The sequence below is a fragment of the Tasmannia lanceolata genome, unplaced genomic scaffold, assembly GCF_043159265.1.
Source record: "Tasmannia lanceolata isolate RefF3 unplaced genomic scaffold, GAP_Taslan_0.1 ptg000008l, whole genome shotgun sequence".
In the NCBI taxonomy this organism is placed as follows: domain Eukaryota; kingdom Viridiplantae; phylum Streptophyta; class Magnoliopsida; order Canellales; family Winteraceae; genus Tasmannia; species Tasmannia lanceolata.
Genome location: NW_027518685.1, coordinates 28,365,548 through 28,393,522, shown reverse-complemented (window position 1 = coordinate 28,393,522; position 27,975 = coordinate 28,365,548). Strand labels below are relative to the sequence as shown.

Here is a 27,975-nt window from a genome sequence, read left to right as displayed (position 1 = left end):
TTGAAATGGATGTGGAGCATGATTTTTGAGCTAAAATCCAAAGCAAGGCCTATCAAATGGACAGTCGAGATCAAAAGTGAGACCCACTGCCATTGCGATTAGCGGACGTACCTCCTTTTAATACAATGAGATCGCCCTAGTGAAGCATTCAAAAGAATTACTTTCTTCTTTACCATGCACGTGGAAGATGTGGAAGGTGATTGGGAAGTTTAAATATGGTGGGCCACTGTCTCAACTAACCACAAAGCAAAAGTTACCACAGTAGAAAACTAGTTGCTTGTAAACAATGGCCAGGAAAAATTCAATGGTACTGTACGCATTTAACAAAGATGATATGGTTAAGATTATGGTAATTGATATAGTCACCCCCTTTTCTTCCCCCGAGCACTCTCTTTAGTGTATTTATGACTTAGACTAACTTTTTACACTGAATTGGGTGGGTGGGGGAAGCAAATGGGGCGAATATATATATCATTTTCCAAAATTATTAGCTGTTAGAAGAACAAGTGGGCCCCTTGTTCTATGATCCAAACCACTCATATGTTAGGCCTTGCTATGGATGAGAATATACTCTCATTGGACTAATCTAAGCCTCCGATTTGTATCAGTTGAATTGATGGTTAGGAAACAAAGAACCAACAATCCATGTTCAGAGCCACAGATTGGAGTGTTGGAATTCTCAAACGGGAGTGGATCATGATGCATGGCCCATCCATGGATGAGTGGTTTGGATCATAGAATAAGTGGGTCTCACTCATATTTGCCATGAAAAAATAGGAAAGATATATCCGTCCCCTTTTCTTACCAGGGCCACCCCTTGTAGTGTATAAAGAGTAGTCATTGAACATGGTTGGCAAAATGCTGTTTAAGATGATTTTTTTTTTTAAACGTGTTTTATTGGTTTGTCATTTAATACTCCGTTTAAAACTTTAATTGTAAAAAAATTCTACTTTTTTGAGGAATTTTTTTTAAACACGTCTTAAAGCAATTTTTTGGCCAGCTTTCCAAATTTTCCCCGCTATATTTTATAAATGAAAATTTTAAACACATTTTTAGTGTTTTTTGTTTTTTGAACCAATATTATATTAAACTCAAAATTTTCCCATCCCATATTTTGCATAATCACATTTTGCTACGATCGTAAACACACCAGGGGTCTGTTTGGTATAGATAGTTATCTTGTAGATTAGTGGTATAAGTAGTCAATAAGGAGGTGACAAACATTTTATTTACCTAGAATAGTGATGGAGGGGGGGGGGGGGGGGGGGGGGGCTGGGGTAGAAAAACAAACATTTTATTTTAAGTAATCCTCAAGCAAAAAAAGCACTTTTATGAAACTCTATGGTGCTTGGTTGCCAATGTAGCATCAAAATTCCTACCAACGACCAGACAAGAAAATGACAGTAGTAATTGCATGTCTGGTGGCATCACTAGGATTTGCATACGATTAACTCAAAAAATAAGAAATTGCTTAGGCAATTCTCCCGGTCTCGGTCCCCCTCTCCCTCTCCCTCTCTTGGTTAACTTGGGTCTCCCTCTCCCTCTCCCTCTCTTGATTAACTTGCGTCCAAATAGAATAAAGTACTAGGCTCTACATAGATTTACCAGGGGTTTAATTGCATCCAAAATCCGGACCCCTTCCATAGTCTTTACTTGCCCAAAGGGGCAAAGGAATGCATAAGCATCAGAACAGGAGCCCAGGAGTGAAAGTTGGCCCCACACATGGACCAAATTAGTTCCTATGCTGGGAAGATTTCAGTAGTTCGTATGATAGGGAGATTTCAGTAATTTCCCTAAGGAATCGATATTTTTCGCCCCAATGTAGGATTATGCGCCCCCCTTGTAACGTGAATTGTAGGCAGACTTTAACGCTTTTGACGTCAAATCACGTTAAGAGTGGGGCGCATGATCCTACAGGGGGTGCGAAAACATCATTTCCCTTTCGCTACTTCGCTCTCTTATTTTCTAGTAGGCGGGAAGTAGGAGGTGCAGGGGAATAAATAAACTTAAACCCCTCCTTTTGCCGCAAAACTTCCAACCCTTCTCTCCTTTTAATTTCCCACCAGCTTCTACAAGAAGCTAAAAGCCTCTCTCTCTCTCTCTCTCTCTCTCTCTCCTCACATGGCTCGTAATAAGGTAAATCTGTAGCCCTACTTGTCCATATTCTCTGAATTTCTACAGTCAATCCTTACCCATTTCATTGCGACTTTAGTCATTTCATGTTTTAACCTAGGTAGAAAATCTCATCTTTGTGCTGATTTTGGTTAGGGTTTTCCATTCTATTCAAAGTGTTCTTCATGAATCCATTGGAATTCTTTGGCGATTTTGGTATTAGAATGTTGAATTTGGTGTATATTTAATTTATTTGATTAATGTGATCACTGTTTTAGTTTTTTCGTGTACGTTGAGTTGTTGCAAATGTTACTTTAATTCAATTTTTGGGACTAGTGAAATTATTTTAAATTATTGAAAGATCTGTTATTAGTTTTGGACTCTTAGACCCTGTTTTTGTTTTGGATTTTGAGAACCGACTGTGAGTCCAAAACTTATTATTGGACTCAAATTTATGTTTAATTTTGAGTACAGTCACTGGCATGAGCACTGCTAAGCTTGCATCTGATGGCAATAATCAGTTTTGGTCTCACAATTGGTTCTCAAAATCCAGAACAAACAGGGCCTCAGTAATTAGGGTTAGGGTAAGAGAATAACGGTTTCTTTAAAATATTTGAATTTCTTGTCACCATTGAGTAAACACAATTTTCCAATCTCAACGAGCCCCTCCTCTCAAAACTGCTATTTGTAACTTCTCATTTGGCCATAATCACCTGCCCGCCGAGCTGGTCCAAAGTTTTGAAGTATAAATGATTAAATAACCCCAACTCTAACAGCTTAAGCTTTTGGAGTAATTGGTTGTTGTAGATGGTATCAGAGCTATTGCCTCATGGCAGGTCATAGGTTTGAAACCCAACAACTCTTTGATGATAAAAATTCACGTGTACGGCCAACCCAAAAGAGGGGCCACATGTGAGGGGGAGTGTTGAAGTATAAATGATTAAATAACACTGTGAAACAACCAATTGCTCCAAAAGCTTAGGCTGTTAGAGAGGGTGCTATTTAATCTTTTACCTTAACACTCCCCTTCATGTGTGGGCCCCTCTTTTTAGGGTTGGCCTACACGTGGCACATGTGGCCCCTCTTTTTGGGTTGGCCATTACATGTGGATTTTTTATATCAAGGCGTTTTGAACCCATGCAATTGCTCTGATACCATGTGAAACAACCAATTTCTCCAAAAGCTTAAGCTGTTAGTCATGGCGTTATTTAATCTTTTATACTTTAACAAACACCAACTCTAACAGCTTAAGCTTTTGGAGTAATTGGTTGTTTGACACAAAGGCGAGTGAGGGGATGCAGGTGGACCTGTTTCAAGGTTGACTTGACGTCCTGAGCCCGCCTACCGCTCAAAGCTTTTCTTGGGCCAAGATTTCTTATGCAATACATCCCTTGGTCGATCCATCCTCGGTGTCAGCAGAGAGGGGGGATGCAAAGCAGTAGTTTATGTCAATTGCTTCTTTTTCCCTGTGTTTTTATTTTACTATAATTTATTTCTTACAGGAAGCAGTGGTTTTGCTGCTTGATGTTGGTCCAGCCATGCACAATCTTCTCCCGGATGTTGAAAAACTTTGCTCCATGCTTGTGCAAAAGAAGGCATGCATTTCTCTGTTATTATTTCTATTATCTTTCTTTTGCTATTTTTAGTGGTTTATGTAAACTATTCCTGTGGTATTTAGTGTCATTTTATTTATAACAGGCATTTTCAACCTTTTCTGTAATCTTAGATTTAGGTTTATATATTTTTTTCCACTTTAATTATATAGTCACTCGCCAATAGAACTAATACCGAAACCAGCATGGTTCCCTTAAGTTTGTTAGTAAGATTTATGTGAGATAGTTGGGTTTCTGGGCTTTTGTAGAATTTTACGCCCATCCATCCATACAAATATATATATATATATATATATATATATATATATAGAGAGAGAGAGAGAGAGAGAGAGAGAGAGAGAGAGAGAGAGAGAGAGAGAGAGAGAGAGAGAGAGAGAGAGAGAATTTTTTTTTCATATATTCTACTTTTCTTGTTGTGTGTGCGTCCGTGTGCAGCTAATTTACAACAAGAGTGATGAAGTAGGAGTAGTTCTTTTTGGAACTGAAGGTACGTTTATTCTATGGACAGCTCCAGATTTATATTTTGATGCAAGTAACTTCAGTAGTTTTATTCTTCATGACTTCATGTATACAGTTCAAGAAATTGGTTTGCAATATTGTGTATGATACCGGGTAAAATAAGTAACAGTACTTCAGTGATGAAAGAAAGATTGCGCAATGGAAGGAAAAAATAGAAATTAATGACAAACATAAACTTGTTATTTGATATCTTCTACCTCCATCCATAGACCAAAAATCTGCTAGCTCATTTTCCTAGGTATTAATTTCTTGATTCATAACCCACCCTTATATGATTTCTCTCTCTTCTGATTTTTTTTGTCTTCTGACCATGATTTGTACAACAGTGCCTCATCGCTATAGTTTTGTTCCTTTGATTCTTTGTGATGCTCACATTCTGAAAAAGTTCCTCTGACATTCCACTTCTTCTACTTGTTCTCTCCTTGACATCCCTCGCAAAAATTAGTGAACTTTGTTCAACCGACAATATTTCTATATGTTGTTTTGTAATTCATGGCAGCTCCGTTATGATGCACATAAATCTATTAAGAATCAACCAAGAGTGAAAACTTGGTAGAGGATTGAACAAACACAAACAGACTTATCGATCTTCACAAACATGCTAGACAGAAATAAAACAACAGTAGATTTGATCGAAACATGATCAGAGAAGCGTTAAATCCAAAACCCAATAAAGAAAACTCATCTTTGTTCATTAAACTCGTGAAAAGAACATCATATATGTATGTATGTATGCATGTATGTATGCATAGGCCTAGAAGACCATAACAACCTATTTTAATCCTAACCATTAATATATGAACGATTTCAGCCATTAGATCAACCTAAGAAAAGCAAAATCTTTATTTTAAAGTATCCTAGAATAAAAATAAAGTACATCTTGCTGTCCTAGAAAACTCAACAAACCAATTTCTAACAGTAGATTTTCTTAAATTAGGGTTCCGATTTGATAAGTTCCATTAGGGACTCCTTCCCGTATTACAAGTTACCTATTCCAACCCAAAATACCACTTTCTCATATTGACACTTTCTAAATTAGGAAGATTCGAAGTCTTGACCTTAAACACTACTAACATTTTCTTTTCACACGCCCATTAGAACCTACTTAAACAGACTTTACCCTCAATTTCTAACAGTAGATTTTCTTAAATTAGGGTTCCGATTTGATAAGTTTCATTAGGGACTCCTTCCTGTATTACAAGTTACCTATTCCAACCCAAAATACCACTTTCTCATATTGACACTTTCTAAATTAGAAAGATTCCCTGAACTACCCATATAGATACTGTGTTTTGTTTTAGGGACTTCTTGTCCCCAATGTACGACTCATGATATATATATATATATATATATATATATATATATATATATATATATATATATATATATATATAGAGGAAACTGTTGGTGAGCTTAAGCGCACCAAACTGTTGGTGCGCTTAAGCTCCCCAATCACATGGGTCCCACAGCTCCATAGGTGATCCAAACCATTCATTTGCAAGGCCTAATCTTAGATAGGGTGTGTACTAATAATCAGCTCCATAGGATCATCCTAACCCCTCCATTTGTGGAGGACAAAAATGGGCAGATTTGTGGACAAACACTGTCTGTCCATTTTGTCCTCCACAAATGAAGGGGTTAGGATGATCCTATGGAGCTGATTTTTGGTACACACCCTATCTATGATAAGGCCTTTCAAATGAATGCTTTGGATCACCATAACAAAGTGGGCCCCCATGTGATTGGGCGCTTAAGCGCACCATAACTTTGGTGAGCTTAAGCGCACCAACAGTTTCCTCATATATATATATTTATCACTTTTCAAAAAAAAAAATTAGAAAGATTCGAAGTCTTGACCTTAAACACTACTAACATTTTCTTTTCACATGCCCATTAGAACCTACTTAAACAGACTTTACCCTAAAATTAAACAATAAGCATCACAATAACTCACTTTGGCATTTTCCTTGCCTAGCAGAGCTCTATAGGGCCCTCTGTTGGCATTAACATGATGTTTTGCTCATATTTGGGCCTACTCTCTTGAATTCCTTTGCTGAATTACTGGCTTGTTCATGCGCTTTGCTTGCACTATATTATTATGTGAGTGTAGCTTATATGTATTTCATACTAATTGCCTGTACGCTTATAATGTTAAATGTTTAACTGTATAGGCAATTTCACAGAAAGCTATTTTCTGGCTTCTCTTCTTCAAAAAAGAAGAGCCACCTCATTATTCATTTAATTCATATGAGGTGTAACTTCTCTCTTGAAAAAGAGGGACTGCAAAATTGCTTTTGTGAAATTGCTTAGACATTCGCAATGTTTAATCTTGATGATCAGTTGAGCATTCTTCTCTTTTTTATTAATTGGCCATTGCTCTGATGCTTTACCATTAAATCCTCAGACACTGAGAATGAGCTGATGAAGGAAGTCGGTGGATATGAACACATTGTGGTTTTAAGAAATATTAAAGTTGTCGATGGGGATATAATTGAATCTTTACAAAAGCTTCCTCGAGGAACCGTCTTTGGTGATTGTATCCTAGAGCATTTCTTGACAAGTAAGTACTTTGAGTGTTTCTGTTTTCCTGTGACAAAAGAGATAAATTTTCAAAAGAGATAAGAATAGTTTTATTTTCGATTTAGCATTCTAAACTCTAGTTGCAGTGGTGTGCTCCTTGGGGTTGTTTTTCTTCCTTAGGTGTATATAATTGCTTTTCCTATAGTTTCAAGTTTCACACCTTGCTCATCTCTTACCCTACATCCTGCTTCTGGCCAATCCTGGTAATTAAGTCCTTAAATGGTCAACTTTCAACCATATTAGGTAAAAGCAGGGTTTAAAAACTTAGACTTGGACGCGAACTCAGCCATGGAAAAAAGGAATTAACTTGGGCGAGAGAATGATTGAACCAGTCAATTTTTTGTTAAATCAAGTGAGTCAAAAGAGTTTTTAATTGCTCGGACTTGTACGATAACCGAACCAAAATAAAACCAAGTTGACTTGGGCAAGTTCATGGTTTATGCGAGGTGTTTTTAAACAAAGGATAAACGATTCTTCCTTTACATATTTCAACTCGAGATTCTATATTGGACTATTGACATAGGTAACATTCTGCAATACACTCACATGTTTGTTCAATTGAGGGTGAATAGAATGGCTGTTCATAATTCATTTATTATCCCATTACCTAGAACTAAAATTTTATACAACACCCTTCTGTGGGAACTTACCTTATTCTATGAGATCATCCTACTTTTCTTAGGCATGTGCTCTGGGAAAGTTGCTTGAAATCATTTATGCTTCTTTGATATTCTAAATGTTGACAGGTTTTTGTTACTGACACTTTGACCATGCATGATGCAGCCTTTAATTTGTTCCAAGCAATTTCTAATTATAAAAAAAAAATGTCGTAATTGTTTTAGGTCTTTGACCACATGCTAGGAGGACGCATTTTCTTCTTTTTGCGTCTTTTTTCTTGATTCCTTGACTCCTTGTTAGTTCTGGATGCTATTGTGGTTGGAATGGATATGCTGATAAAGAAATATGGTCCAACAAACAAGGGTAAGCAACGACTGTGTCTTATAACCAATGCACAGTATCCCATCAAAGAACCGTATGAAGGAACAAAAGAAGATCAGATTGACACCATTTCTGCCGAGATGAAAGGTCATCGCATGAAACTGGACTGCATAATTGTGAGAGGGAAGACAACTGGAGTTACAAATCAGAGAATAATTGATGAGAATGATCTTCTGCTGGATCGATTTTCAAAGAAAACATTAGCAAAAGTAGTGCATGTTGAAAGCCCAACTTCCTTGTTGGGTGCTCTTAGAACTCGAAATATATCTCCTGTTACCGTATTCAGGGGAGATCTTGAGCTAAGCCCACTAATGAAGATCAAGGTGAGGTTTAGGATATTTTTGTCTGATAAACTTTAATCCTTTTATCACATCAATAAGTTTGTCTCCAGTAAAGTAATAAGTTTTTAGGTATTAAATCAGTAACTACTAATTTTGTTAACTGGAGCATGTTGCTACCATGATTTGGGTAACATTTAGTTGTTTAATATTACTAGCTATGAGTGGCATATGTTAAAGTTTATCAATGCTTTAGGTGGGCAATCTTCAGCTCCATCAAAGCCTCATTGGTTTAGTGAATTGTTATAATGATGAATATCCATGACTTTGTTTAGGCTTATTGTGCACATAAAACTTCTTCATGGTTGCATTATGCTTAAAATTTCATGTTGCAGTTAATATTGTTTGAATATCAGACGAGAGGTTCTTCTAATTCATCTTTTTCGATTCATCATTTTGGAAGGTGTGCCATTTTCAGTAGAAAATCATGCTGAAGCTCATGGTTGCCTGCTCTGTTAGCAATTGTTGTCAGATTGCAAGATTGTCATGTTACAGCAAAGATGTAGTCACTATTTTTTTCTTAATAAATATAATGCATGATAATTGTCTCATTGTGTTTTGTTGTTGCTGGTTTAGGACTTGTTATGGTTGTGCTATGTAAACTCTCTCTCTCTGATGCAGTGGTATTGATAGCTGATCTGTTCTTGGATCACTGGGAGCATCCAAAATCATTTCATAAATAGCTCTCTGGATTTTGGTTTGAGTTGCTTAAAAATTGTGAGAGCAGTATTTTGGCAAAATAGTGGCTGAAGTTGAATTTTCAAATAATCCTTTGCTTAGTGGAGGATGGGTAATTATTCAATGGGAGTTGTTTGTGCATTCTTGACACGTCTCTCCGACAACTCATCATTAACGAAGCACAAATTGCAGTAGCCTTTGGAAAGAATAAGACGATTGCATTAGTATGAGAAAGGTACTCTCGAATCAATGAGTCATGATCCAGAAGCCGTACCACAAAGAAAACATGAGGGGCTACCTTGTTGGGCAAACGTGGCAATGGATTGTTTTCCTTTGTCCCGTAGACGCACAAGTTCATCGTACTCAACGCGAGGGACAAGCAAGGAGTCACTAGAGATTGATGGAGCTGGAGCTGGAGCTGCAGCAGGAGAAGGACCATCAGAAATGGTAGCCGAAGCACTCGCAGGATTGTAGGGACAGAGGTCATGGTGTAAATCATAGCAATAATCAACACTGTGGGTACAGTAGCGAGACCCACGTCTGCGACCCCCCCCCCCCCCCCCCCCCCCCCCCCCCCGAATCATGATCACCTCCACATCCACAACCATGTCCACGACCAAACCTACCACCAGGATGACCACGATCACCCGCAGCATTTGTCGCAAGAGTGGATCCATCAACACCAGGGTCAATGTGCTGAACAACTCCCATACATTGTACTCGAGAGAAGACATCTGCAAGAGTGGGGATAGACCCAGAGCTAACAATCTGTTGTCATATCTAGAGATAATCAGGGCCCAATGAGTCAAGAAAGCGAACAACCCGCAACTCCTCTTGACACTGCGCAAGAACGACAGGATCGATAGTGAAGGGCATGAGTAAGTCAAGGTGCTGACAAAGGGCGACATAGTCACGGTAATGAGCCGCCACCAACTTGTCCCCAAGCTGGACAGTAAACCACTTAGAAAAGAGATCACATATATGTGTAAGATTATCGGCCCCGTAATACAAAGTCGCCTCATGCTCCCGGATTTCTTCAGATGACTGAAATTACATCACGACAACAACAACTTAGGGTTCCAAACAACCCTATAGGAAAGATCTGATCACAGCATCGTCTTGGCACCACTTATCATACGAGGGATTAGTGGGGGCTGGAAGTGCACGCTCAAGAAAGCTAACTTTACCACGCCCAAGGAGATATGTGTGAACGGCCATCCTCCAAGGAAGGTAATTTGTCCCATCATCAAGCTTTTTGGATTTCATTTGAAGGGGAGCCTCCACAAGTGAATAACTAGAGGATGAAGTGTACGAAGGAGGGGTGACCTCATCAACCTTGAGAGAGGCTATTTGCTGAGATGAGGACTCGACGGGATCCATCAGAGAGATCAAACGATACTAACTGTTGAGAGCAAGAGAAGAGATGAGAATGAGAGAAAGAGAAGAGTGAGTTAGAGATAGCTCCCCCTCACTTATGTATTTATATAAGGGAAAAGAGTACAATAACTAAGATGCTCTTAGGCACATACACAGATACCCACACTTCTAACATTCCCCCTCAAGCTGGAATGTATATATCATGCATTACTAACTTGTTACAAATATCATTTAGTTTGGATCTACTCAAAGATTTGGTGAAAACATCAGCTAGTTGATACGTTGATCGAGTGAAAGTAGTGTGTTTTTATCCCTTTTGAATTCTCTGGTGTATGAAATGACAATCGACCTCTATGTGTTTGGTGCGCTCGTGAAAGACAGGATTGGTTGCAATGTGAATAGCAGCCTTATTGTCGCAACTCGCAATGCAGCTGAGCTAGGGACGATGAGGAGAATCCAATTTCTTTGGAGCGCTCATGAAAGATAGTATTGGTGGCAATGTTAGTAGCAGCCTTATTGTCGCAATGCAGCTGAGCTGGGGATGATGAGGAGAATCCAATTTCAAATAGGAGGGAGCGCAACCAGATAAGCTCACCGCTAGTATGTGACATGGCTCGGTATTCGACTTCTACACTCGATTTGGCCATTACGTCTTACTTCTTACTTTGCCATGATATTAAGTTACCTCCAACATAGGTACAATATCCAGTAGTGAATCGTCTATCTGCTAGTAACCCTCCCCAGTTTGCATCACAAAAACCTTCTAACTTCTCATGCCCATGTCTCTTGAAAAGCAACCCTTTTCCTAGAGCGCTTTTCAAGTATCGGAGAATTTGAATCACAACCAAGGTTTCAAATTTCGGTTTCGGAAAGCGTTTCAGTCCTCACCGAAGCCGAAAAATTTCGGCTGAAATTTCAAATTTTCGGGTGAAATCTATGAAATCAAATAAAATAATATTTTATTTCATAGAAAATTTCGGCTGAAATTTGGGGATATTATTATGGGAAAAATCCATTTTTGGGTTGAAATTCCTTAAATTACAGGGGAAAAGAAATTTCGGTTGAAATTTTATACCGTTTTGGGTTTACCCCATTTCTCTTTCGGTCTCGTCCGAAACCTGAAATTTCGTTCCGAAATTTTAGATTTCGGTTGAAATTTAAAACCTTGATCACAACTGCCCAGTAGGAGGTACGAGGAGCACTCATGAAATGAAGCTAGGGTTTTTGCGCAGGGTTTGCTGCCTATTACTGTTAATGGGATTTTCTCAAAGAGGAAACTCCAATTTTTCGAAGATTTCGACAACAATTCTCTTCAAGATTTTCATGGGATTTGATCTACAGTTGTAATCAACGTAGATTTTCATCCTTTTGATTTATTATCTATTGAAAGCTTAGTTATTGTGATTTTTCTGCAGTAATTATATTTTATTTGATTCCATATTTGAAGTACATTTTGACAATTGTAATCAAGAGCTATCGATCAACTATCGTTTCATATTTCTGTTACAAGTTGCATCAAATATCTTGGTGTTGATGCCCTATTACAGGAAAAGAAGGCTCTAATATCATCTTAGTGCAACTTTGTGTTCTCATTCAGGTATGGGTTTACAAGAAAACATCAGAGGAGAAGTTTCCTACACTAAAAAAATATTCTGATAAAGCACCTCCAACTGATAAATTTGCTACTCATGAACTCAAGGTAGATTTTGAATACAAAAGCTTGGAAAATCCTAATAAAGTTGTACCCCCGGAACAAAGGATCAAAGGTTACCGTTATGGACCTCAAGTGGTTCCTATTTCATCTGCTGAATGGGAGGCTGTAAAATTCAAACCAGAGAAAAGTGTGAAGCTCTTAGGATTTACAAATGCTTCTAACATAATGCGGTAAAATTTAGCATCTTTAATTTGGTTTATGTTGATGGATAATTAGGATTGGGATATCATTAAAGGAAAAGCTTGGGACTGGAATGATTACTCTAAATTCATTCCTCTTTTTCTTATTCATGGTAGTTAACTTCTTTTTTTTCCTCTTGGAGTTTCTGTTTCCATCTATTTCATCTTCACCATACATTATTTGTCCATTGTTTGCAGTCATTATTATATGAAAGATGTGCATGTCTTCATTCCTGAACCGGGCAATTCAAAGGCAATTCTTGCAGTTTCTGCAATGGTAAGGGCAATGAAGGAAATGAACAAGGTTGCGATTTTGCGCTGTGTATGGAGGAACGGGCAAGGAAGTGTTGTCATCGGGGTTTTGACACCCAATGTATCTTCTCTAGATAATATTGTAAGTTCTATCTTGTGGTCACACTATGTGCTCAACTTGGATTAGCTCATGTTACAGCTTTGTTAGGAGGAATGATAGACTGAAGGGCGTCCTTGCAAAAACCGGTTACAAGGGCGCCCCCATTGGTCCATCTTAAGAAAGTGTCTGAAGTGCGTACGGAAAAATAGAAAGTGGTGTTGCGTCCTTGTAGCCGGTTTTTTGCAAGGGCTCCCCTCAGTCTCATTCCTCCTTTGTTAGAGTACTTTCTCTTCTTTTCTTGGTCTAGGTTGACCAAATAATTCAGCACAGATAGTACATTTTGTTGGGCAGCCAGATTCCTTTTATTTCAATGTACTTCCTTTTGCGGAGGATGTCCGAGAGTTTCAGTTTCCATCCTTCCACAATTTCCCTCCATCATGGCGGCCAAATGAAAGACAGCAAGAAGCGGCAGACAACTTGGTTAGGATGTTGGACCTTGCACCATCCAGTAAAGAGGAAGCACTACCACCTGAATTCACACCAAATCCAGTCTTGGAGGTGCACCCTCAATTTATTTTGAAAATTTTCCACTTATTGTTCTCATTTGACATGGTTTCATAGGTGGTGCCGTGATGCACATCTATGTAAACATTCAAGTAATATCTATTAATACTTTTGCAAGATCTACACTTTTATTTGTTATTAAGTTATTTCTATTGCCCAAAACTTATGAATAGTGTTGCAATATGACTTCTCTTTAACTAACATATGGGAGGTCACAATTCTTAGTAAACCCACCTATTTTATTAGCTCTTAAAATCCTCGGCATGCAGCAATTTGGTGGCAACATGTTTTGCATATATTAGAGGGTGAGCCTTGGCACAATGGTAAGGTTGCTCCATTGTGACCTGGTGGTCACGGGTTCGAGTCATGGAAACAGCCTCTCTGCAAATCAGGGGTAAGGCTGCGTACATCTAGCCCTCCCCAGACCCCGCAATGGCGGGATCCTCGTGCACTGGGCCACCCTTTTTATGTTTTGCATATATTACTCGTTTTAAGTAGTAGTCTTTCAAAAGGAACAATAATAGCTACATCTCTCAATTTTATCATGAATTAAACATTCAATTTCATACATGTCCTTGTACTGTTGACACGAAGAAAAAATTGCGTGGGTTTTATTCAAGACGTGGGAAAATTTCTATTGCATTTTAATTTGTCTGTATTTATTCTCTTGCTTTGCAAATGTCTAAAACTCAAATGACCAGTTGGATTCTTGTCAGTGAGGATCACAGGCCCCTAATGGCATTACAGAAAGATGCCTATAATCTGATTTATGTGATATTAGGTTCTTGACCCCCCCAGGAACCTGCCTGGATTTACAACTGTCGTGGACCCGTGGTCCTTTCAGGAAAATCTGTTTTCTAGATTTCTCGATTTCTTTTTCACATAAATGCCTGTATCAATAATTTTCTGAATAATCCCGATAATTATTCATCAACAATGGGAAATTTGTATACTATTTTCCATATTAGGAATTATACTTACTGGCACTTTTGTCTGCTTAAAGTGACCGTATTAGGGTGCTTTCATGTGAGTTCCTTGAGAGACTGAAAAACCTTTTAGATCTGGCAGCTCAATAACCCTGGATAATTCTCTGATACATGTGGTGGCACAAAAAATGCAAATATATCAAAATAGATGCATTGCCACACACCTAAAGCCTGATTAGATGTTCACATAAATTGTTTGAGTCCTATCATCTGCCTTCTTGTTGGTAATGCAATGCCTCTTATATCCTTTAAAGTCCTCAAATTTTACGCCAATAAATTTGGAGATGTTAGGCTTTTATTACCTTTAAACTCATCAAATTTTATGCCAATGATATCCTTCAGTTTTCAGTCATGCTTTTATCTGTTGTTCGTACAATAGATCAATTTATCTTCTTTTTTTTAATGGTGTAGAACAATTTATCTTTAAGAGATTTTATAAGGCGTAAGCCCGTATAGACCAGTATTTTTCAGAAAGTACTGTACGGCTTACACCATAGGATGATCCAAACCGTCCATTTGATGGGCCGCGACATAAATAGGGTGTGCCCGAAAAATCACTTCCATAGGATGATTCCAACCCTCTGATCAATAGAGGAAAGGATGATTCCAACCCTCCGACCTATAGAGGTTTCCATAATATACAGTTCCTCTTTAGATCGGAGGTCTATGATCATCCTATGGGAGTGAATTTTTGGGCACAAACTATTTACAAAGTGGCCCATCAAATGGACGGGATGGATCATCCTATGGTGTGGGCGTAACGTGCTTTTTGAAAAATAATGGTCTATATGGGCTTACACCATAAAAAATCTCTATCTTTAGAAGGTGGCTCGTGGAGAAAGAAATAGTTCACGCAAATGTCTTTCCTATTGGTACTGTTAGCAAGTTTATGGTTTCCATTTATCTTTCTTATGAGGCAAATGTATGATGCTTGGTTATTTTTATTTCAGCGTTTTTACCAGTTTCTTGAGCTAAAGTCAAAGCAGCCAGATGCAAATGTGCCTCCACTTGACGGACCTCTTAAACGGATAACTGAACTTGATCCAGAGATTCTTTCACAAAACAAGTCTGTTATAGCTGATTTTTGTAAGCAGTTCGAGCTAAAGGAGAATCCAAAGGTCAATTATATTTGAAAGATTTTTAAGCTTAATATCTTTTGATAACATTTTGATTGTAATGATATGCCCATAATTAGCAAAATGCCGTTTTAAATGGCGCTTTTTTTTAAAACACGTTTTATTGGTTTGCCGTACTCTGTTTAAAACTTTCACAATAAAAAAAAATCCATTTTTCAAGGAAAACGTTTAAAACGCGCGTTTTAAACGTAGTAAACACGTTTTTGGCCAACTTTCCAACTTTACCCCTGCTATATTTTGTAAATGACAAAATTTTAACTGTGTTTTTTTGTGTTTCCATTTTTTTACTATGTTTTTTTAACCAATACCATATTAAACTTGAATTTTTCCCTTCCTATTTTTTTTTCCAGATCACGTTTTGCTAACTTAGATATGCCTGCATTGCAGAAAAAGAAGTCATCTAGGCCATTATGGAGAGAAAAACCATCAGCCTCAAATGAGGGAGAGGTTGTTGAAGCTGATGTATCTGACATACATTCTGCTAAAAACTCGTCTACAACGAAGGTTGAAAAAAATGGGGACTCCACCACTGTTCGAGATTTTGTTACCATGTTGGTTAAAAACTCGCCTGCAATGGAGGTGGAAAAAATTGGAAATTCAACTCCTGTCCAAGATTTTGAGACCATGATTGCACGCAGAGACAGCTCTGAATGGGTTAATAAAGCAATCAGAGATATGAAAAATCTCATTTGGGACCTGTTGGAAAACTCCTACCAAGGAGATACCTATGACAAGGCAATGGAATGTTTAGTGGCTCTTCGCAGAGGTTGTGTTCTTGAGCAGGTATACCATCTTCGGTAAAGTTCCATTTCCATTTGTGTATTGGATCATTATTGTCATTCCAAAGATTCACTTGATTAGGAATAGTTGGAAATTTGAAAATATTCTATGACCACCATCTATATTCAGTTCTCTAATACAAATTCTGTATCAATTGAATTGCGGTTACTTGTTCTTTGGAATTATCACCCAAAAAAAAAGTTCTATAATAGATCGATCTTGTTGGTTTGTGTTGGAGAAATCAGATAAATCTCAGCAGTGATTTTCATTTTATAGTTCCACTTATATTTGTCAAGAAATTGAAAGAGAAAAGGGAAATATTACAATTCAAATCTCACAGTGCTTATGTTATGTATATCTTACCAACATCATAAAAATGCAGTTAGTGCCTTTTTTGTCATTAATTTTTGTTGCGATATGATAATAAAAACATGTGAGTTAGTGATCAATTTATCTTAAGTTGTAGTTGTAGGTACAAAAATGTTTTCTTATTGACAAATCCAGGATGAGTAATTTCTTTAATTCCATTAATACCAAGCTGCATTGATGTTTTCCCCGAATAATCATATTTATTTGTTATTTATAGGTAGGCTCTTAGATGTTAGGTGAAGAAATCCCATCTCTTGGTATACTCATTTTGAACTGCATGCGTAGGTGTTTGGTATGCACATTAAAAACTGGATATCATTTTTAATGCTTTAACTATTTGCTGCTTGTCAATGAAATGTAGCAGAAAACACATATTGAGCCATTGTTACTCGCTTAGTCGCAAATTGCCTTCTTTAGAAAGCACACATGATCAGTACACCCTTCATATCCAAACCCTCTGTGCTGCAACATAAGTTTGACTTTGCCTTGCGGAGTGCAATTTTCTGCTCAGGTTGAACCCCGAATCTCTTAGAGCTACTAAGGGAAAGAACTATACAAGGTTGTTGTGTTCATAACTATGTTTGAATTGTTACCTCTTTGATGCAGCCCGGATCATAGAGTACAAATTTGAGAAGAATCGGGCCCATCCAAAATCCGTATGATGGTGAGAGAAGCTAAGGCCAAGGAAGCCCAAGCGGGCCCACATGCTTAGACATAATTTTCATCCACATAGCTGTAAATTATTTTTTCATTTCCCATGCATGATAGCCATAGATTGCATGTCCATATCCATCCCTCAACTTCTATTTTCGTCATTTTATTTGTAGCCTACTTTTTAGGAATCAAATTTCCTTTGTTTGGCTTGATTTTGGTATCCTTAGAAAGGTTTTTTTATTACCTCTCTAACAAGCCCAAGATCGCGCGATTTGGACGTGATTTGAGGAAGTTGCGGCAAATTTATGGAAGTGGTACGTGTCTATTACGGGATTTCTATTTTAGGATTATCTGTATCAAGTTTTTAACTTTTATTTAGGTTACTTTAGATGGACGACTGTGATTAATTGCTTAGGTCTTAAGTTAGTATTTAGAGTTTCTTTTTCTTATAAATAGATATCATCAAAGCATTGTAATTAGACTTTTATTGATTTTATGAGATAATACAGAGAAGGGAGAAACGTGAACGTTTTCCTTTTATCTCCTCCAATTTGTCCTAGTAGGTGTGATTGTCGTTCAACCTTTGTAAAATTCCTACACACGCGTAGCTAGGCTACATTACTATTGTGGTTGGTTATGATCTTTTGTTGTTGGTCTAGTTTTGCCCCTTTCTAGACTACAATCATCTTTGAATTTTGTTCTGTCTATTTGTTTTGAGCCCCCAATATTTTTGTGACAAGGCCTTGGGAGTTAGGACAAGTTCTCAATTCTTGGGGAAGGTTTTTTCTTTAGACCCGTTTTCACCTCTCTTTTTTGCCACGTCATATTCATTCTCTCATGTGTTTGTGTGGAGTCCGGAGTCAACTATCTATCCTACATGTGGGAGAATCATAGAACAAAAATGTATCCAAATGTTTTGCGGTTCTGAGACTGTTTGAAGAATGTTTCAACTCACAAGAATAAACCAAAGTTAGCGGCTAGGAAACAGGAAATGAGTTTGGTGATATCTACCTACTTCTTGGGTGAGCTTTCTTAGTTTCAAGCAAATAAAGGAAAAGGTCAAAGAGTAGAAGGGAAAAGCAACCTTATGCTTCTAAAGAAATTGATATCTCAGAAATTGCAAGAAAGAGAGCATATTTTTCGAAGATTAGTTTTGTCCATTGAAATGACAAGAAACAAGGAGGAGAACAGGCAATAGAAGAACGAAGCTCATATAAGCTAAAGATCATTTGATTGGAAACAAGAAGCATGGTTTTAAACATCCACCAACATTTGTCGACTTTCGTGGGGACCGAAGTCCGGACCTAAGTCTGAGTTTGATTCCTTATGATGTACCCGCGTACCCAAAGACCTCCTATATCCCAGAAATATTAATATCATTCCATTAATAAAATGAGAAAGCTAAAAAGTAAAAGAAATGACATGATCATTAACTTTCCTGATATGCATGACAACACACGCCACTTGCCATTTGATCTTTCTTTAACGAAACCAAAGATGGAGTTAATGCTAAGTTAAAGTTATGGAGAACTACTTTGGAATCCAAAGGTTTTAGACTGAGCAGGACTAAGACAGAGTATATGGAGTGCAACTTTAGTAATGTAAGGAGGCGGGGCGAGGATGTAGTAAATATGACTGGACTAGAGGTACCTAAGAGGGATATCTTTTGCTATCTTGGTTCAATCCTACGTAAGGAAGGAGAGATTGAAGAGGATGTTAACCACATAATAAGAGCGGGTTGGTTGAAGTGGAAGTATGCTTCAGGAGTCCTGTGCGGCCGTAAAATACCTACCAAGTTGAAGGGAAAGTTTTATAAGATAGCTGTGAGGCCAGCCATGCTGGACGGCTCATAATGTTGGGCCACCAAGGAGTAGCATGTGCATAAGATAAGTGTAGTAGAGATGCCAATGTTTAGATGGATGTGCGGCTACACAAGGTTAGATCGAATTGAAAATGAAGACATTTGTAAAAAGGTGGGGGTGGCACCAGTTGAAGAGAAGATGAGAGAGCACCGCTTAAGATGGTTTGGGCATATCCAACTTAGACCTTTGGATGCTCTGGTGAGAAGAAGTGACTCATGCCAAGTTGATGGAATAGAAAGAGGTAGGGGCAGACCGAAAACAACTTGGGTAGAAACAGTGAGGAAAGACTTGAGGGCTAGGAACATAACAGAGAACATGACGTTGGATAGGAGAGAATGGAAGAAAATGATCCATGGAGACGAACCCAACTAGTGTCGGTATTAGACTTAGTCAATTTGAGCCAGGTAGATCCTTCCACCTTCTTCATGAAAATTTTCTAAAGGATTCATTAGCCGACCCCAACTAGTTTGGGACAAAGGCTTAGTTGAGTTGAGTTCAAAGTCTATGTGATGGTTTTTGGGTTTGTATTTATGCGTAGTCTAATGTTTCTTAAAGTTTCATCATAAATTTTCATTAAATTTCCATTGCTTTCATGGACTTCCATAAACTTTCATGATATTTATAGGATTCTCATGAACTTCCAGAGACTTCCATTAAGTACTACCACTTCCATGGGGGCTGAAGTTCGTACCGAAACTGATATTTGAAACCTTGCCAGGAAGAACTTAGGTTTTGGAAAGTTAGAACACAGAGACAAGAGAAGGAACAAAAAAGCTCCAATTCTTCTAGTTCTCTCATATTAATTGCGAACATATGCTAAAGATCATTCAAAAGGAGACCAAGTCCTCTATTTTATCAGAGAAATTCATTTCTCCAACAACCTCCAAATGCAGTACTAAAACTGGAAACATTTTTACATTGTATGTTGTTCATGTAGGTATAAGCATGGTTTGAAATTTCGACCGAAATCCGAAATTTCGGATTCGGTCAACACCGACGCCGAAATGACCGAAATCCGAAATTTCCGAAACGTACAAAATTTCGGTTGAAATTTCGGAAAATTTGGCTAAATCTTAAATAAAATATTAATTTTTTATTCCTTTACAAAATTAAAGCCGAAATTTCCGGCCCAAAAAACCGACATTTCGAGCTTCTTTACCCAATTTCGACCGAAATTTCGGTTTCGGCTAGGTCCGAAATATATGCCAAAACCGAAATTTCAAACCATGGTTATAAGTCAAGTAGATCTCATACTCAAACCACAATAGGTTCTCAAAGACAAAAGTATTATGTCCCCTTCATCAAAAGACCCACAAATTATGACTTACATTTTCTATTGATTGTTTTTGATAATTTTCATTAAACCTGATGTTTCAGATTGCATTAAAAAAAAATAAAAAAATCTGATGCTTCAGATTTTGAAATTGTGGGATTGAATTTCCATATCCCTCTCTTAAAGAACATTTGACAAAAATGTTGCTTAATGAGCTATCTATTCGGGGAAAATGGAAGGGCTTTCGAAAAAATTGGTGTTTTTTCTTGTGTGTTGCATGTTCATGAGAAATTTATCATTGAAACCAGTGTCTTTGGTCATGTTTCTTTGCATAAGGAAAATAATGGAAGTAGCACCGAAGAATTGGACAAAAGCAACCCTCTAAAGGTTTTTTTAGCGATAAGGACATTCTATTCCTGAAATTTTAGGTAAAATGAGATGCATATATTAATAGACTAAAGGATATCTAACGGGGCAATAATTTTGGAGAGGCCTAGCAGAGTAACAAAAGGAAACTTGGCGGCAAAGGTCTAGGGCCTTGTCCATAATGAGACAAGAAAACCATTTTTTTCTCCATAGGATATCTCCTAGTTATGAAATTTGGTGATTGAAACATTTGCCATATATTGTAGAAATGGGGAGATCATTGCACCAATAGGCTTGCACGAAAGTAATTGGTAAGAAGAAAACCAAGATGTATTTCACAAACTATGGTTTTTTTTTTATATATGTGCCATTTTTATTTTTATTTTCTTCTTTTTCTCTCATAGCCTTAAACAGGATTGAACAAGTATTCAATCGAGTCATTTGAGTTTGTTTAAATGTGGCCTTATTGATTCCTTTCTTTTTTACTTATGTTCTGTAACTACAAAAAATACATCGTATATATTAATATATATGGAAACTAGACATACTATCTTGGTGTATTTTCATCCTTTTTTATCATGTATCTTTGTTTTTCCCTTTTTATTTCCTTTTGTTTTTCTAAAGTCACACTCTGATAATGGTAGTAGACAAGCAGTGAATTAGTCATAAGTGAATGCTTATAATCTTCTTTTCCTTATTTCTAATTAGAGGGGAAATGAAGATAAAAATTGTGGAGGGAGAGAGACCTTATGTGGGAGTATGCAACTGAAGAGGTGAGAAAGATAGAGAAGGATCAAGTACGATTTTGCAAAAAATTAATACATTGGATTTGTTGAAGAGGAAGAAGTTTCACATGGCAAATTGGTGCTTATCGTGTAAGAAAGGGAGGAGTCGGGACGTATAAGCATTAAGGACTCTAAGCAAGACGAGGCAAGAGCCTTTCTTACATGGTTGCATGTCTTTCAAGATGAGATAGTGAGGGGATGCTTTGGGTTGAAAGTGACTATTCAAAAGCTATTGTTTGGGTTGTCTATGATAGTGCGGTGGTTGTCTATCATAGCGCGGGCCCATGGTCATTACCTTACAATTGAAAAGATCGTGGGAATATGCTGGGGAATGGTTTTTAATTATTCCATTTTTCGTAGAGAGGGTAATGATGTTGTGGTTAAACAGGGTGTTCTAAGAGATGTACTGATTGTGGGCAATCTCTTCTTCTTTCACAATTGATGGCTGCAATGTGGAGTATAGGCTCAAGATGGTCGCGGGTGTTTTCAGATCTAAGAGTGAGTGTTCCGTTACCATATTTGGTTCTCCCATTGGGGTTTGGCATTCCTCCTAAGCCTCTTTGAGCTCATGTAGTGTAAAGGGCGGGAAGATATCTCTCGGGGTGGAAGAATAATCTCCTGTTCTTGGTTGGGAGAATCACTCTTATCAAGGTCGCCCTTTCTAATCTCCACATGTACTTCATGCCTGTCTTCAAGATTCCAATGGAGGTGGTGTGACAGCTTGAGAAGCTCCAACATGACTTCTTTTTATGGGAAAATAAAGAAGAAAGGGAAAAGATAAAGCACTCGGTGAAATGACAAGGCATTTGAAAATCCAAGAAAATAAATGGTCTTGGAGTTGGCAGCATTGGCCCAAAAATCATTATGGAGAAAATGGCTGTAGAGAATTGGAATTCAGGAGGCTAGTTGGAGGAAAGTTATAAAGTGTTGGGTGGGGCAGGTGGATGAGTCACCAAAAATCGAGGAGCTCGCGAGCATAGAAATCCATTTTTCAAGTTAAGAATGTTTTAACTACGAGGATTAGGAAAAATTGCCCTATGCCAAGTGATGCAGATAGTAGGCCAATAAGTGGCATATTTGCCTATTAGGATTTCTAGGTTATTTAGTTTTTAGGCTTTTATTTTCCATATTATTTAGAATTAGGAAGTTTAGTCTTTTAGAAATTCTTATTTTAGTAAGTTTCTATCTTTTAGGTTGTTAATTGCCTTTATAGGCCTCTTTACAACTTTATTATGAACTTTGATGATTAATTGAATTGATTGAGAGCTTCTCCCCCAGATTTCTATTCTTCCCTCTCTTCTTCTACTTCTCTTCTCCTATTCTTCCCTCTCTTCTCCTCTTCTTCTTCTACTTCTCCATAATTTTGTCTCTTCTTCTCTACTTATTCTTCTTCTCTCTTCTTCTTCTATTCTTCTCTTCTTTTCTCATCTGTTCTCTTCTTCTTCTCCTTTATCCCCTTTCTTCTATTTCTCTTCCCTATCCTACATAACCAAGCCTACCCGAGCCTCTACAGGCTAGTTAGTGACAAAAGCTACCGAAGTTTGTGATTGTTATGGGAGTTCGAGGGAGGGGGGGGGGGGGGGGTAGGGTGGTCGGGGGTAGTTTAGGGTGGTCTTTTATAGAAATCCAAAAGATGATTTGTCTTGTATCCTTAACCTTTTGTGGCACTCCTGAAAATTCATACATTTCAGTATATCACAATTCACAACTAGGAGAAGATAGGATAATCTTGGATCCTAATTATTCACGATGAAGTCCTTTTTCGGTATGCTCATAACATCACAAGGTACTCATCTTTGTCTTTGTTTTGGAATATCATTTGTAGAGCTCCAGTCCTTTGAAGAGTGCAGATTGTGTACTTTGACTGCTATCTTGGAGAAAATTAATACTCAAGATAGGTGAAAAGGAGGCAGTTTAGTCTCCGCATGATAGACATGGAATTGGTTAGTCATTATTCATCCACCACAAGATATCTAGAGGCATTTGGAGCAAGGTTCTCTCTTGGTTTGGGCTTCAATGTGTTTTCCTGAATCCTCTTGAAGCGATTTTTTAGAGCTGATATATTAGACAACTCAGGACTTTATTGATAGTTCCTTTTGTTGTGATATGGACGACACAGAAAGAAAGAAATGCTTGAATCTTTGATGGCAAGAATGTTTCTCACTCTGGTTGCTTTTTGACATCAAACTTTTGGTTGATAACTGGGCTCTTACTAGCAAGGAGTTTTGGGGCCATTCCGCTCGATTTTTGAGGAAGTGGATGGAGCTTCTTTGGAGTAAGATATCAAAGAAGAAAATTTTCGTTGGATGGACTTTCCCTGCAGTCTAACATCATCAGTCTCAATTTCAATGGGTGATCAATAGGTAATCTTGCTCTTCAAGTTTTGGAGGGTTTTTAGAGATGCAGAGGGTGCGATTTTACATTCCAACTTTGGGCTGATCAGTAAGAAGAATTCAAATGAGGTTTAGGTTCGTGCTCTATTTATGGGTCTACACTCTACAGATATTCAAGACAGCTTGGAGGGAATCTTATTGTTGAGTGGGACTTGGCTAATGTCATTAGCATGGGCTAATCGGGAGAGCATCAGCCATTATAGGTTGGATTCTTTCATTAACGAGATAGCGAACGATATAGGGAACAATATTTCTTGTGTTCATATCTCTAGGAGTGCAAGTGACCTAGCAGATAAATATTATTGGGTTCAATGTGAAACATTAATCGAGGATATCAGCAATAACTTAAGCTAATTTCCACCAGCTCTGCCGCTTTCCTATTTGCCCAAGATATTACATTGGAAGAATCACCTTTAGTTATCAAATGGTGTGATGTGTTTCCAATGGCAATAAAAAATAACCCATCCTGTGGTATTTAACATCGAGAAAACTGCCCTGATGTTGCTTTTTAGTTTTTTTTTTTTCCTTTTGAATAAATTTGATATTTTCATCAAAAATAAAAATAAAAAAGAGAAATCTGTTTCTTTTAGTAGTATGTGGTTTCATCATTCAAAGAAGAAGAAAAAAAGAAGGATACTTGGAGTCTAGCTGAGGTGTGTCCATTTTACAATGGTACAATCTACTGCCAAATGTAAACTTACAAAGCTTTAACATAAAAAAAATGTTGAAACATTGGGGTTATTATAGGTGTTAAAGAAATGGGAACATAATTAGTATGCCATTTCTTCAGTTTCTAGAGTATGATGGGTATTATACTAAAAGACACAATTCCTGTTGTGTTTGAATTACTTACATTATCTCCAAACCAAATAGCTTGTTCCCTCTTTTTAGAAATTACAAGCAATGGACCGAACTCGAATTTGCTGAGAAGCCCTCCCCATAAGGTACCAAGCTCAAATGCGTTAGATTCTTCGAGCCTGTCGATCTTGGGTCGATCAGCGGCCTGGGGTTTTCCGACGGGAGTTTAACTGAAGCTCCACTGTTGGGTGGCTTGGGGCCTGTTGGAGGGAAGACTGTTGAACCTCTGGGGCCCACCTTTTTGAATTCAAAATTCAAATCACATCATTCAAAGAAAGGGAAAGGAAAATTCGAAAAGACTTCTCCCAATTTTCCACCGGCCCCACATCCCTTAGAATCACATAGACTTGCATCGGATCCTGTGTCCCATCGTCCACGTCAAAATGGTCCTTTTTCTAACCCTAATAGGATTGAGCAAACTACAGCTCTTGGGAGGGCGGTTTCTTCTCAAACACAGTGCTTCAAGCGCATTAGCTCAAGTAAAAGTAGGGCTAATCACCCTATTGGAGTCGCTTGGCTTGACACACATCTTTGGGTATCCTGAAATCGAGGAAAGCGGATTTCCGCTTGGGTGGCTCGAATTTCAGGAATGGAAGCGAAAAAATGGTCTAGAACTCTCAGAGGCCTAGATTGGGCTGGATTCTTCCAAAAAAATATCCTCAGTGGAACTATTTTGAAGCCACATTCCGTCAATGCCCAGAGACATAAAATGGTCAAATGGGGTCCAAAAACTGACTTCTCACACTTTCCCAGGGCATGTGTGGCCCTTGGTTGACCGGGTAAAAGGCATTGGGGTTTTGTTCCTCTAGTTTCAACCCGGAAGCTAGATGGATTATAGGTTTTTTGGTAAATAACAAGGTAGGAAATAAAAAGAGAAGAAAAAAAAAAGGGGATTTCAGGTGGGTGAGTTGGTTTTTTGAAACAAGCAAAAGATTGCCGCTCACGCTATTGAAGTAAAACTTATATCAAGGCAGTTGAATCATCGGAAAGGACAAAAGGGAGCCGGCGATTACCCCTATAAACGAATCTAATCATCGGAAATAGTATAGCATTTAATGCGCTCGTGGAATTTGAAGGGGATGATTAGAATACTGTCAGAAAACATTTCAGGGCCCTATTGTTTGATTACTTAGTTTAGGAATATTCGTCATATTATCTTTGAAAACCGATGAGGCAGTAGGGCTTTGCCAGGTGAGTGCTTGACTCCATAAATGCGTTCATATTAAAGCCTCAGAAAACTCTCTTATTTAGCCGTCGTGGGTGGTGTGGGGACGGTTATTGGTAATCGTAGGCGGTTGCCCCTATAATAAAAAGAGGGGACCTTTGGAAGTAAAAAGTCGAATCGAAAACTCAGTCCTCTCGTTGCCCCATTCAGGATCATGGAACAGCAGGATCAAAGCCTCCTCCCACATTCATCTCCTTCGGTTGCTCCGGCAATATGTCGGAAACGAAAGCGGCAAATGGACTTTATGGAATTAGATGAGGTTTTGCTCAGGCTCAGGGGCATGACTTATAATGAAGAAAAGGCCTCTAAGTTGTTTCCAAACCCAAGGGAAATCCTTTGTGATTTCATCAAAAGGCAATGGTCGCTCTTCAAAGAAGCAGTTATTAGGAGAAGGGAGGTCTTTTTTAGCCTGACATGGACCTTCAATGTTAAGGAGACCCATAAACCAATGCACAAGCATCCTTTCTTCATCAAATCCTTGATGGAAGAGAGAAGTTTAAGACGACAGGAGTGGGAGGCGAAGAAAGCACTGGGGATACGGAAACCTGAAGAGAAGATAGCGGCCGGAAAGGCGCCAGACGACAGGGATCTACAAGAGGAGGATCTGGACATAGTAGCGAGCGAAGAGGCTTTTCGTTACGAAATTGAGTCTTTGTTAAAGGAACTGGGCAAGTGTACAGGTGAGGGGGGACCGCTATTAGGATAGGTGAAGAAAAAGTTCCTTTAAAGGAATAGTGGTTTCAATGGTTGTCAAGATCTTCGGTGGGAAGATCGCAATGGACTTAGCAAAGTTTTTTTGGAATCTTTCAAGGGCGGTTAGAACTCTCATGAGTGGAGAAAAAAAGACTATTTTGGAAGGTGGTTGGGTTTGGATGGCTCTCAGAGCTGTTTGAGTGGATTTTGAAGATGGTTGGGAGGGCCAATCATTGGTTTTAAAGCTTTTTTTTTTTGTTTCCTTTCGACCTGGATTGCTCCAAGCCTTCATACCTTGTAATACTTGGGGGACTATTGGCCCCCGTGCGTGTATCCTTCGTATGTTTTTAATATATCCATGTCATCTTTCAAAAAAAAAAGGGACCAATGGGGGCCCCTTGTAACTGGTTTTTTGCTAGGCCGCCCTTCAGTTTATCATTCCTCATTAGTTTTTCCCTTTAAATATAAGTTTTCTGCTTCACTCTTTCACTTGTCAACTCAAAAGCAAGAGTGAAACTTATGTGAATCAGGATTTTATCTTTTACTTTTGTATTCTTTGTTTATTAATCATATTGCTAATGTTTAGGAACCTAAAGAATTCAACCAATTCATGCACTATCTTTACAAGAAATGCAAGAAGACAGATCTCATTAGTTTTTGGGAGCTTGTTATCTTTAAACATATCACGCTGATTAGCAAGAAGGAAGCTATAGACAGGTGGTGGATCTACTCTTTCAATTTGGTCTTGATTTTGTAGAATGCTTCCTAAGTAGATATTTGCCCTTTTCTCACTACATTTTTCCTTTTGTCTATACTTGTACAGTGATGTGGATGATGATGAGGCCGAAGCTTTCCTGGTTAAAAGTGAGGCAGACAATTGAAATATCTCTTGCGAACTAAGAATTGGTTTTGAGATGGTAAGTTTCTCATCTTTTGGTTACATTGGTATACCTTGTTGATGTGGGGGCTCATGTTTATTATTACTGATCACTTTGTTGACGTGGAGTCCTTGATGGAATTGAGATTTCACACCTTGCTGGCTCATTTCAATTTGATGTTGATATGATACGAACCTTTCGCCTCAAATGATAAGGTATGACTTTCTTTTCCTTTTTTGTTTTCAGATGTGTAGGCATTTTGGTGATATGGACTTACTATTGTTCTCAAAGAAATCAGTTGCCGATAAATTTCCATTTCTTCTCAGTAGTTTTACTTTTATCTTACAAATCCGTATATCTGTTCATCTTTTCTTGTGTGAAAAAGGGATAATATTTGTTAACACATACCTCTGTAGTAGTGCATATGAACCATGAGGATACCTTGAAGTTGGGTTCCCTTACATGTGTTCTTATGTTGTAATATCTTCTGAATTTGGTCCCATATTTGGTAGGGGCACGACTTTTGTTTACGTGGAGGAACTTGGGTTCCTCATAGTTTTACATCCGCAACAGAACTTTGATAGGATTTAACCTCTAGGTTTCAATGAGCACCTTAATTATCTCCTTAGGTGCCGTTTGGATACCATCATCATAAAATCCTTGTTTTTTTTTTCATATTCTGAGTTGACTTG

At 38.1% G+C, this 27,975-nt stretch overlaps 1 protein-coding gene across 4 annotated transcripts; it reads left to right on the top strand.

Moving 5' to 3' along the window:
- Positions 1–1,985: 1,985 nt before the first annotated feature.
- KU80 (Ku80 family protein) lies at positions 1,986–27,956 on the top strand. Of its 4 annotated transcripts, none has more exons than XM_077389031.1 (13): positions 1,986–2,136; positions 3,615–3,707; positions 4,161–4,212; positions 6,649–6,780; positions 7,743–8,146; positions 11,814–12,100; positions 12,308–12,503; positions 12,813–13,019; positions 14,962–15,129; positions 15,535–15,930; positions 26,992–27,122; positions 27,229–27,322; positions 27,530–27,956. In XM_077389031.1, the coding sequence occupies exons 1-12, from the start codon at positions 2,122–2,124 to the stop codon at positions 27,284–27,286; spliced, it is 2,139 nt and encodes a 712-aa protein (XP_077245146.1). In that variant the 5' UTR covers positions 1,986–2,121; the 3' UTR covers positions 27,287–27,322; positions 27,530–27,956. The 4 variants fall into 4 exon arrangements, 3 of the variants coding, with proteins under 3 accessions (XP_077245146.1, XP_077245143.1, XP_077245145.1); XM_077389028.1 differs by having other exon boundaries at positions 12,792–13,019; XM_077389030.1 differs by having other exon boundaries at positions 12,792–13,019; positions 27,412–27,956.
- Positions 27,957–27,975: the final 19 nt, after the last annotated feature.

Bases quoted from the DNA above. Each gene is read 5' to 3' on its own strand.
- KU80 (XM_077389028.1), top strand. The intron at 12,101-12,307 runs GTAAAATTTAGC...CATTGTTTGCAG, and splicing joins AATGCTTCTAACATAATGCG to TCATTATTATATGAAAGATG. The intron at 15,931-26,991 runs GTATACCATCTT...GCTAATGTTTAG, and splicing joins GAGGTTGTGTTCTTGAGCAG to GAACCTAAAGAATTCAACCA.